The following is a 12,901-nucleotide window of genomic DNA, read 5'->3' on the forward strand; positions in this document are numbered from 1 at the left end:
GCCTTGAAGCACTTAACACTTCTTTACTGAAATGTGTTGGTCTTCCTAGAGACTACTCAAAGTGAATATAATATCGATCAATCCGTAAAGTCAGTAAGATCCCCTACTGCGTCATGACAAATCTAAACAATAAGACTGATCTCAAAATGAGTGCATTGTGTGTTATGAGTCGAAATGGTGGATGTAACGGGAGTTTAAAATGGTCAATGTACATTTCTGGCTGTATTTAGGGAAATGCATGCGTACATGGAGGCGGCGCTTGTTTGAGTTCACTAAAGAGCTAAAGACAGATTCATTCAGTCTGGCTTTGACTCAACGCTTAATTGTTGACTTTTGTCCTCTGTTAGATCGGTCGATGGGGTTCTGTCGACATTTGAATTGTGTCACGGGTTGTTTTTTTAGTAGTTTCGTCGGATGATTTTAGTCCTGGTTGCCACATGAAAACAGTTAATCGACGTAAGTAGCCTACTCTAATGCAACTGTCCCTATTCAAATGTTCTGTTTCGGCATTAGGTAACAACCGGGGACTATAAGAGAGATAATATTGTCATTTCAGTTTTCATAGATATTCCAGGGGCACGCTAAATTTGGCGCTGCTTTATTTGATTGATTTGGTCATTTGGAACCAGAGGATTTTGCTCACACCTGAATATAATAGACTTCTTCAAGGTAACTTTTTAGGGAATGTGTTTGTATTTCAGGAGAGACATCATTTCCACGGTGCTGCACAGAGGAGAGGCAGGCTGTATTTCACCGTAGGTTTCTCTGGACAGCTGAGTCCTCTCAGAGATGCTGAACCAAAACACACCAATTGACAAGGACTTCCAAGCACCAGATTAAAAAGCCGTCTCTTTGTATTTGTCGACCTCTGTCTTCAAACATTCAAAGTCTAGTGTCAAAAGAACATGGCGTTTTTAATGAAAAAGAAGAAGTTCAAGTTTCAGACACACTTCACTCTGGAAGAGCTCACGGCTGTGCCGTTTGTCAATGGGATGCTCTTCTGCAAAATCAGATTGTTGGACGGAGGAGACTTTTCCATTTCTTCATCCAGGTACGATTTGAGTTGAACCATGCAAAAATGTCTACTATAGCAACAGTTGCCGCCAAAAATGCAATTTTTTGAAACAGGAAATCAAATTCCATGTTTCTTCAAGCTTGAAGTTCATCCCATATGAATGTATGAATCTACAGTCATCTACAGTATTTGACATGACAGCGCAGTTTGATTAAATCTAATACCCTGAATTTGTGTAATTCTTGAATAATTATGCATAAAGTTTGTATTCATTTGAACAACATCTAGAGACTACATAGAATATTTAAACTTTAAATAATGCTTCATAAAAGCTATATTTTGCTGTCCATGTTAATGTAATGACTGGTATCTTAGTAGAAACAATGGTTACTATGTTAAATGTTTTATAGGGACGATGGGAGGGAGAACAAATGCTCTTTAAAACCTTTTTATTGGTGTCTGGTAGACTCTGTCTTGTAATCTATTAATGTTGATTTATAAAGTAATGTCTCTTGTAACTCTTTTGAGATGGCCTGCACCTTGTGTCGCCTCTGGGGTAGGTTTCATGAGGAGCACTTCTTCAGATCATCGGTTTTACTTAGCCAGCACTGCAGGTTTTTTAAGTCATAAATTGTACTTGGAAGACCACACAAGTTGTTGTGGCGGGGTCTCTTCAACAGGTCTTCCATCTAAAGCCTAGACATTTTTTAGGGTCAGGGTCAAAACATTATGGCATTCAATTCATTCTTTACCCAGGTAACGGATTTGCTTCTTTAATAATGATACGCAGACAGGTTAAATTCCACAATCATATCCATTTTCACTCTGTTAAGGTCATGTTTAACTTTTTTTTTTCATTCCTTAGTTCCATTAACAGTAATTCTTAAACAGGGCTGCACTTGGTCTGTGGTCTAAGATGATAACAAACAGATGTCAGCCATAAGGGTGTTTGTAAATAGATGCTTAAGTCCTTTGTAAGTTAAACACACAGGTGGGCAAGACTGATTAACCCAATTAAAATAATGGTGTTGCATGGTACATTGAGTGAATAAGTGTACCAATAGGTTGAAATTCCAGCATGCGAATGCAAAATTGACACTGATTGCATGGAAATCATAATTTGCTGTGTGAATATCATCATTGCAGAATACATTTTAAGGAATAGTTCACCCAAATAGAAAATGTCTCTCATCATTAACTCACCCTCATGCCATCCCAGATGTGTAATACTTTTTATCATCTATCAAAGATTTTTAGAAGAATATCTCAGTTCTGTAGGTACATACAATGCAAGTGCATGGTGACCAAAACTTTGAAGGTCCAAAATCACATAAAGGCTGCATAAAAATAATCCATACAACTCCAGTGGTTAAATCCATATCTTTAGAAGCACTATGACAGGTGTGGATGAGAAACAGATCAATATTTAAATGCTTTTTTACTATAAATTCTCCTCCCTGCTCAGTAGGTGGTGATATGCATAAAGAATGTAAATCACCAAATACAAAAGAAGAATGTGGAAGTGAAAGTGGAGATTTATAGTTTAAAGGACATATTGATCAGTTTCTCACCCACACCTATCCTATCGCTTCTGAAGATATATAGATTTAACAACTGAAGTCTTTGGATTACTTTTATGTGGCATTTATGTGATTTTTTTTTTTTTGAAGCTTCAAAGCTCTTGTCACCATTCACTTGCATTGTATGGACCAACAGAGCTGAGATATTCTTCTAAAAATTGTAATTTGTGTTCAGCAGATGAAAGGAAGTCATATACATCTGAGATGGCACGAGGGTGAGTAAATGATTAGATAATTTTAATTTGTGGGTGAACTATCCCTTTTAGGTTTTACCTTTTCCAGAACTCAAAGTTTTGTAGCCATATGAAATAGATGTTGTGAACCCCGAAAACTAAGCTTGTATGATATAATGTCCACTGTAGAGCAAACAAGAAACAATACCTCAACTCTAGAGTCCAAAAATGTGTCAAATCTATTTGAAGTTCTTTTGTGTTCTGAAGTTGTTTTTAGTGGCATATGGCTGGGGATGGCGTATTGTGTGGGTGCATTAACTTGCTGGTGGTGCCAGGCACAGGGCACAGTGAGTGCCTGCACTGAGATGCCCTCTACATTTCACTCTGCACAATGCCTTGTGTGTCTATCGTGAGGAGGCAGAAGAGTGTTATGACACGAATGTTCCAACATCACCATGCCCTACATGGACCGATAGAGAGGGAGAGAAAGAGATTAGATTGGATAGAGGTGGGAACAGACTGTGTTGTAAAGAGAAAATGAAACGATAAGACAGGGAAAGCGATAGGAACAGGGAATGGAATGCCAGATGGATTGGAATGCAAGATGGATTAGGGGTCTAATGCATGAAGAAGAGAAGAAAGAGGGGAATAAGAGGGTGAGAGAGAAAATGAAACAGTACAGAGGCTTCAGTGATTGTCTAGACAGAGAGCTGTTTGTCTGACTAAGCCATGGTCCAGTTTCCCTCTTCCCTCCTCCTCTCTCTCATTCTTTTCTCTCATTTTGTTACTTTTCTCCATTATTCTCCCCTTTATCGGTGTATCTTGAGTTGATGGAGAGCTTGATTGACTAGAGTGAGCTCTCCAATTGCAGTGAGCTGGTTGATATCCTAGCTGAGGAGATCACTGATAGGTTCACAGTTAAGTTCACAGTTAGGTAACCAATGAGGTATAGTTCTCTTCACCTGGATGTTGCAGGATGAAGGAACAATCCAGGTTTATTACAAGTTTAGCTCAATTTACAGCATTTGTGGCCAAATGTCTTGTCCCTCGTTTATATATATATGTATATATATATATATTAGGGCTGCACAATTAATCGAAATTAAATCGAAACCGCAATATGACCTTTTGCGATTATTAAATGGCAAAGGCTGCGATTTAATTAAATAAATAGTCTGCTCCCTTCAAAGTTTATTTGCACTGCTCAGTCCAGTCTATATTAAATTAGCGCATTGTTATAGTGTTTTCAGAGCGGTTCTGTGCTCCAACTCCCTCTCATACTTAAGAGTAAAAGAAGTGCTCAGAGTTCGGTTCCGTTTGCTTACGTGCTCTAAACGCATTATTTATACTAAACTGGCACTTCCTGCATGCAGCGATTTTTATTATTATCTGCTGTAGCAGCATCTCGGTCTCTGCAAGGAACATGTATCATAATAATAACGCAGAATACAAGATGGGGTATAATTCAAACATCTTTATTAAAATGTATTACTTTCCCCATAGTGCTTACGTCAGTGTCTCTCTTCATCTCAGAAAACCGAGGATACATGTGTAACCTGAGATATTTTTGGCACCATTCTGAGTAAACTCTAAAATCACTGGAGATCAGCAGTTACAGAAACACTCAATCCAGCCCGTTTGACACCAACAATCATGCCACGGTCGAAATCACTGAGATCACATTTTTTCAGATTCTGATGGTCTGAACATTAGCTGAAGCTCCTGACATGAAATCTGTTTTATGCATTGCACTGCTGCCATACGATCGGCTGATTAGATAATCACATGAATAAGTAAGTGTACTACCGGTGTTCCTAATAAAGTGTTCAGTGAGTGTATATGATATCACACAATTTCATATTATAGAAGTGGCATGTTCATAAAATTGCCACAAATTAAAGGAAATTTGAATTAGCAAAATGGTAATAAAACATTTGCAAAACAAATCAGCCAAATGTTAAAAGATGTCGGCTGAATTATCAGCCTCTGAAATAGGCTATTGGTCAACCATTAATTCTCGGCCTTGGCTGATAATACTTCTTAACAGAAGTTCCCCTTGAATCACTTGCAAAATCTAGAGACTGCCTTTTCAGTGAATTATAATTCGTGACCATCAGCCACCTTAATTCCTAGATATTGGCATCAGCCATTGCAAATTCCATTTTGGTTGACCATTATAATATACAACTGTTTTTGCCTTTTTTATGCAATCTTTTGCTGCTGAATGGTGTTTTTAAATGAAAAAAATGAAAATGGGAACCAAAATGTTTCGTGCTCCATTTGGGTTATTGGGACCATGTCGGTTTTGATAAATCAAGCAGAATCTCATACCTAAGATTCCACTAGAAGAGTGACACCCCGGAGCAGACACACTGATAATACTAATGACAATGTGAGATTATAAAAACAAATTAATGATTATATCATTGGCTAGAACCCATTCACGTTCATTCCTGACTGTTTGTAACTAAACCTTTGAGCCTTTGAAAGAATTAACACCAATTGTGCTCCACAAGTTAATACGAGCCTGAGGCATTTTACGTATACACCACATGCATGAAAACACATCCACAAAGATTCCTACGCCCATGCACACCCTTCATGGGCAAGTATGTTAAGATAAAAGTGTATAAAGTGTAGTAAATGTTTTCCACGCCTTTTCAACTCCAGCCTTTGTGTGTGTGTGTGGATTGTGAGATATGACTATGGTTTGTGAGTAAATGGTCAATAAATCATCTTCTCTGGTTAAATCAAAACTAGAGCCCCAGTAAACAGGATTTATTCAGTTTATTCAGACTTCGTGTTTGCATCTAAATGGTAAGGCTTTCTCTGGCTGTTTTTCTGGCTCTCTTACACACACAGAGAGCCAGAAATTAAATGTATTGTCTCAATTACATTTATGTGCCAGACAGGCTGGTTTGAGTATTTCTGTAACTGCTGATCTCCTGGGATTTTCACACACAATAGTCTCTAGAATTTAAACACCCAGTGAGCGTCAGTTCTCTGAATGGAAATGCCTTGTTGATGAGAGAGATCAACAGAGAATGGCCAGACTGGTTCAAACTGACAAAGTCTACAGTAATTTAGATAACTGCTCTGTGCAATTGTGGTGAGAAGAATAGCATCTCAAAATGCTATTCTGAGATGCATGTTGGTGCTGTTTTGGTGGCACGAGGGTGACCTACACAATATTAGGTAGGTGGTTTTAATATTGTGGCTAATTGATGTAGATTTTGATTGACTTTGAGCAGTGCATCACATACACACACGAACGTACACATACAGACATGTTATAAAGCGATCTATGAAGATCCTATAAGATCGTTCTCAGGGTTTTGGAGAGGGCATCTGAAGTTCATTGCTTATTGTGATTAGTTCAGTTTCTGCCATTTGCTGCTGCCACTGCTCATGGGCTGCTTACACAGCACATGCAAGCAGAGGGACAAGGATCTTATCCTGTCCATGCCAGCATGTCATTGGACTACAACTGCTCAATGAGATTAGCAGGTGAGATTCAAAGCAGTGCACCTGCTCTCAGCAGGAACAGACTCCTGTAAACACTCCTTACAACAGATTGCTGGAAACCAAACAGATGTCGGTAAAGAGTTGTAGCGTCTTGAAAGTAAAAAACTGGACTTTACATTGTCTATCCCCCTTTGGATGTCAGCGATTGTTTTAAAGAGATCTCTTATAACTGAGACTTTTATTGGTGCTTACAAAGGCATGTAACTTATTCTGCAAACAGGTTTGTTGGTAACACTTTGTACTAACTATACAGTATAAATTATTTGTAAAGCATTAGTTTGTAGTTAATTGATAATTTATAAATTATTGTTCCTACATTATTAATACATTAATAAGCTACATAAAAATAATAAGTTATTTGATTCTGTTCAATTTAGCAAATTATTTATTATTGTTTAATAATTTCATTTATAGGCAGTTTCATAATGTTTCTTTATCCTTAGTAAACAACTTGTTAATCATACCAAACTGATGTATTTGAGTTGATGCAAACCAGTGGTAAAGAAGTGTTTAGTGTGAGAACATTAAGAAAGCATAAATTCATAGTTAATAAATATATTAAATATGTAATGAATTGGATACACATTTCTGCATATTGTTTATATTCATGTTTTAAGAACACACTATTAAATCAATTAACACTTAATTAATGTCATAATAAAGCACTTACTGATGGCTAGCTAAGCATTTTGTGTAACCTAGTCTAAATTGAGAACTACAGAGTCCTAATTAGACATTTATTAACATGGTTCAACAGTAAGTATGGCCCGCTGACCCAGGGCAAGTGTGAGAGGTTCGCGCTTTCTGGCCAGTACTGCCTTGTCACTAAATCTTCCATTGATCTTGAAAATGTGTTGTACATGTGTCCTAGTCTGATTATTGAACCTGCGATTTAATTTAAGAAGAATCCAGTACCACCCCTGTTGAGGACCCTTGATCTAGTGCATGTTTATATACACCAAAAATTTTAAATAGCGCAGATGAGCAAAAGAACGCGTCCATGATGCGTTTGTGCTTAAAACAACGTGGCACAGCAGCTGAATGAAAGAGAATGGCTTCTCCTTTTCAGAATAGTAACTTGACACTGCATCTTTTAAAAACAGCAAGATACAAGACAGTGGTCCAAGACGTCTGTCTAGTGCATGTTTATTTACAAAAATAATTCATAATTGTCCAGATGGGTCCCCTTTGGTGTTCAGTAATAGTTCAGCCATGCTAGACCTGTTTGTCCTGCTCTCTCTCTCTGTGTATGAATGAAACTCCAGTGGGCGGGGCCAAGGATGCAATGATGTTAAGTAGGTGTTGATGTTTTTTCGCTGTAGAGGCTGTTATGAATTAATGGGCCCCCAAATAACATAGGGAAGTCACGGAAGTAGAGAACTAGGCATTTTTGCATCTTGATTTCAATAACTGCTTTTATTGCATTTTGGATTAAGTTTTTACTTCTGAAATTTTCAGTATGTTTTTATTGTAGAATGACATCTTATGTGTCAAAATATCAATTAAAGTTTGTTTCATCATGACATGTCCGCTTCAAAGGACATCTACATTGTTTTTAAGGGGCAAAGCCGATTGTATTGTCTTAACAATGCCCTATAATTAACTATATTGTTATATAATTATATTGCTATAGAAAGTTTGTTACTGATTTGACTAAGGAAATCAATACAAATTGCATTTATAATAATTAATTAATTGCACTACAACTAAGAACATTACTATAACTATATGCAATCAAGTACAGGCATAGTGTTTTTATTTACTCAGTGGGTGAAATCTAGCCTCTGATGGGCTTTCAAGGGTTAGTTCACCCCCCAAAAATTTTATTAATAATTTACTCACCCTCATGTGATCTAAGATGTGTTTCACTTTCTTTCTTCTGCAAAATACAAATAATTTTTCAAGAATATCGCCACTCAGTAGGTCCATACAATGCAAGTGAATGGTTATCAGGCCTTTGAAGCTCCAAAAAGCAGATAAAGTCAGCACAAATATAATCCATGAGACTCCAGTGTTTTAGTCAATGGCTTCTGAAGCGATCCAGTTGATTTTGGGGTGAGAACAGACCAATGTGACTCCTCTTTCAGTATACATCTTGACAGCGGTCTCCTTCGCGATCATGAATTCAAGTTTGATTACATGCATGCGTCAAACACTAGGAAGTGTAATCAGGCTTAAATCATGATTGAGCCTAGACTGCAATGGCTAGATACAGTGAAAGAGGAGTTACATTTTTGTCTGTTCTCACCCAAAACCAACTGGATCACTTCAGAAGACATTGATTAAACACTGGAGTCATGTTTCGTCACTCATTTACTCATGCAGTCATGCGTTTGTGGGCTTATTGTGGGAAATTGGGTAAGAAAAGGAAAGACAGATAAACATGTGAGCACCATCTGGAATTAAAGTTCCACACAGAAGTAGGGTACATGAAGTCCTGGGGGAACAGAATGGTGGAGAGAGAGTGGGAAATGAGGAGAGGGCTTGATTTACAAAACATGACTGGCCCTTTTTGCTGCTACCAGTTGAAAAGCTTTTTAGGAGAGCTTTTTGTTTGTTTTGAGATAAATGTCTCTAATTGTATTGTTTGTGAGTAGGATTGCAACGGTATGAGATTTTCATGGTATGATAACCATCTCAGAAAATACCACGGTTTCACGGTATACGGTATTATACAATTACTATTATGAAAACAGAAGGGTTATTATTATTTTTTTTTTGAGCAAACACTTTATTATAATTGAAACTTGAAACCATTTATTTTATTGAAGTATGTGTAAAAAAAGTCTCCCTTTTGAAAGAAAATATATAGAAAAAATAAGAAAGCTAACAGAATTATAATCAACAGAATTATAAACATGATAAAAAATATCCTGTAACTATAACATGTTATATAACTAAAGCATGTTAGTTCACATGTTAGCATAGCATGTTAAATGAACTACTAAATGAAAAATAACATCAGCTGTGTGAGCTTTTGAAGTAATGTCATATGATTATTAACAGCTAACATATACTGTAGGTGCACGACAGCACACCCACTACTCCTGTCTGTACGTTTAACTCAGTGCTTCTCAACTGGTTTTGCTTCAGGACAGATTTTACATTGGAAATCAAGTGTCGACCTGCCATAGATTAAACATAACTTGTATTTAATGTATCCTGGGTTGCATTTCCTTTTATGTTGTATAGTTTTGTTCATGGTTTTCCAGTACAAGGACATGCATCAAGTGACATTATTTTTGTTGTTGATGTCAAAACCTACAGGAAGTTTTCTCTCCCCCCTTTTAAAAATTGAAGAGCATATTTACTTCTATGGGCCCATTATTATCCCGTTTGTTGCCTAATATTAAATATTTATACACATATTACACAGAAGGAAAGGCTCCTCATTACCATGGTTAGGTCAGTGTGCTAGTCTTAAATAATAGTAATAATAATAATAAATTAAAGTATTTATGAAAAATAAATATTAGCTGAAACACATCTTGAAACTTTAACTACAACTGCCACTGTTGATATAAAATAAGGTGTAATAGAGTCTACCTTTAAATTATCTCAAATAAATCTATAACAGTTACTTTTTACTCATGTAAAAAACATTTTTGGGCACATAGCGCAGTTGCTCTTTTCCTCCTCAGTGCTGTTTGGCATGTCAGGGCTGCTACTGTTGAGAGGTTCGAGTTGTCAATCTGAGTAACACTTCAAACTAGAAAAGTCTCACTAGAATTGAAATTGGTCGCATCAGTTTTGATGTCTGCGCTCCGCAATATCGAGGGAAGCCCAGTTATTGAATGCACGCGCCAGAGAGAAGAGCAGATCATTAGCGCGAGCTCGTTACACTCGCAAAAGTGCAGATGAGAAGTTTTAGCTGTTTGCAAGATTATCATTAAATCTGCCTCGGCAGTCCTACATAGTCGATCACTTGTGCGGCCGCCAAAATTTCTTCAATGGGAGAACCATGGCATTGTTCTTTCCCTGCTGTCCGCGACCCAGTCCGAATAGACCAGTTGATAAACACTGCTTTAACTCACACACACACTCATGTCAGACCCCCTCGCCTTGCTTCTCTCTGACATTTTCTCTGCTGCATGTTTGTGTGTGTGAGACGCAAGTTGACGAGTCTGACAGGCAGATAAGGAGGAAAGGAGATGCGCACGTGCATGTGAGAATCTCCGTCCAGTTGCATTTTTTTCTCAATACCGTAGATAAGCAAATGTAGCCTACATGGTATGATAACTGTCAATTTTCAAACCGTGGTATACCGTGAAACCGGTATACCGCTGCAACCCTATTTGTGAGTGTGATCCCATTTTTACACAGTTTATAGAGTTCTCAAAGAGTTCTCGCTCTCACTGCTCTTTTACAGCTGTATTATGCACCCCTGTTTTTGCATAATCAGTGGTTTGCTGGGGTCAAAGTTCAGTTGTCTGATGTGATTCAGGTTTTCACAGAAAATGTGTAGTTTCCCCACTTTGATTACCTCTCTCCCTTTTCAACCCCTTTCATACTTTCCTACATTACTCAGTACTACATGCAGACATTCTAGTGCAAAAGACTCTCCACACTTCATGACCGTTTAATAAACACATCTCCCTTCCACCCCATCAGTCCATTGCTCTTATCATTTTCAGCTCTTAAATCTTTAGTCATCTTGTTTAAAACTCTCCGAAACAATCAAAACAGTGTAGAAAAACCTAAAATGTGACGAACATTATTATCTCTCTGGCATATGTCCACATCTTCTACAAAGAGACCGTATTTCAATTACAAGCCTGATACAGTATATAATCTTCTATTATGTTAATATAGCCACACCAACCAGCTGCTTGTTTTTTTTTGTAAGCTTAGGGCAAACCTTGTACAAAACATACAGTCCCGAACAGGATGATACATGATATTGTCAAATTTTTTCTCCCAATTTGGAATGCCCAATTCCCACTACTTAGTAGGTCCTCGTTACTCACCACAATCCGGGTGGCGGAGGACAAGTCTGAATTTCCTCTGCTTCTGAGACAGTCAATTCGCACATGTTATCACGTGGCTCATGCAGAGGCATGACACCGCGGAGACTCACAGCATGTGGAGGCTCATGCTACTCTCCGCGATCCATGCACAACTTACCACGCGCCCCATTGAAAGTGAGAACCCCTAATCGCGACCAGTTAACCCATTTGACTACCCTCCCTAGCAACCGGGATAATTTGTTGAGACCTGGCTGAAGTCACTCAGCAAGTCCTGGATTCGAACTCACGACTCCAGGGGTGGTAGTCAGAAACAATACTCTCTGAGCTACCAGGCCCCCTCATTTAAGTGTTATTATATGGAAAAAAGATTATATCATATCATGAACCTCGTATCATACATCGAACCGAATCGTGAGATAACCATATCATCCCATCCCTACTAGATAGAGACTCATACACAAAAATAGAGACACTCCATCCCCAATAAGCTTTAAAGACAATTTAAGTTGTAAATACTGATGGAAACAGATGATTAAAAAAAACAATACAAACAAGTGGAGAGTTAAATGTGCAGAGTTACAAGACAAAATTAAAATAATAAAATCTGGAATAATAAAAAACTGAAATCAACTCTGCATCTTTATAGCAACCAAAGAGACTGGCATGTTCATTGTCTCCTGATGTTAGTCACATTTTTACTGATATCCTGGCCTGTACAGGCAAATTTTAACCAACTCTCTCTAACTCACACACACACACACACACAAACACACGTTTGCGGTTGGAGCAAGATGGTCTGTCTCAGGCACACTCAGCTGACTTAAATAGGGAGAAACCCAAAAAGAAAAACAAATCAAGAAAAAGAATTGGCTGGAGAGAATAGCAGTGTTGCTCAAATTGTGGGGTTGAGAGATACAGACAGTTTGACCTCTGTACATGTACTTTTTACTAGTTGATTATTCACAGGTTCCCAAAATGGTTCTGGGAAACTGTGGAGTTTTTTGTAGATTAGGAGGCATTTCTGTTGTTACTGATCTAGAGAAGGATCCAAGTTTTCTTCTGCTTGTCAATTTGAGCCCATTTTGAGTTTAATTCAAAACTCTTATCAATTGGAATGCACTGTATTACTGCAAAGGCTTAATGAATAATTAGCAAATTACACTGAATTTTATACTTTATTTAATATGTCAGAAATGTATGGCATGATACTAATGTAGACCCAGGTGGTTTTAATCCTATAGGAAATTAGGTATCCCAGTTGTGTTCTATATCAGGCATTCCCCATAAAGATGGGTTAGACCAAACTAACCAATACTCTAAAAATAATGTTCTCAGTGTAGCGAATGGCTAAACACTTCAGTAATTACAGTCATTTACCAATCTGTGTTTGTTATGAGGAATGCTAAACAGCCTAACATTTTCTTTTGAGTTATGTGTGCCTGGGAGCAAATTTCAATGCTCGAAATTTCAGAATAGAAATTGAGCACTGACTGACATTCCAGCATTTCAGTATGTTACTTAATTTAATTAACAGTATTTAATGATGTAGTTTAGTAAATTAGCAAATTTTGGTGTAAAAATCTGCTCCCATCTCAGCTTAATATGCAGAGAAAACTAGAAGACATTCATCGATTGATTTCC

General features: G+C 37.6%; 1 protein-coding gene across 1 annotated transcript in view; it reads left to right on the forward strand.

Moving 5' to 3' along the window:
* The first annotated feature begins 293 nt into the window (after nucleotides 1-293).
* The window catches only part of eeig1b (estrogen-induced osteoclastogenesis regulator 1b), a 50,652-nt gene continuing 38,044 nt past the window's right edge, over nucleotides 294-12,901 (forward strand). Inside the window, exons 1-2 of the mRNA XM_052095820.1 lie at nucleotides 294-456; nucleotides 702-1,051. Of these exons, the coding sequence (XP_051951780.1) occupies nucleotides 906-1,051 (146 nt within the window). The 5' untranslated portion in view covers nucleotides 294-456; nucleotides 702-905. The remainder of the gene's footprint in view (nucleotides 457-701; nucleotides 1,052-12,901) is intronic.

Source organism: Xyrauchen texanus, chromosome 3, assembly GCF_025860055.1.
Source record: "Xyrauchen texanus isolate HMW12.3.18 chromosome 3, RBS_HiC_50CHRs, whole genome shotgun sequence".
Classification (NCBI taxonomy): domain Eukaryota; kingdom Metazoa; phylum Chordata; class Actinopteri; order Cypriniformes; family Catostomidae; genus Xyrauchen; species Xyrauchen texanus.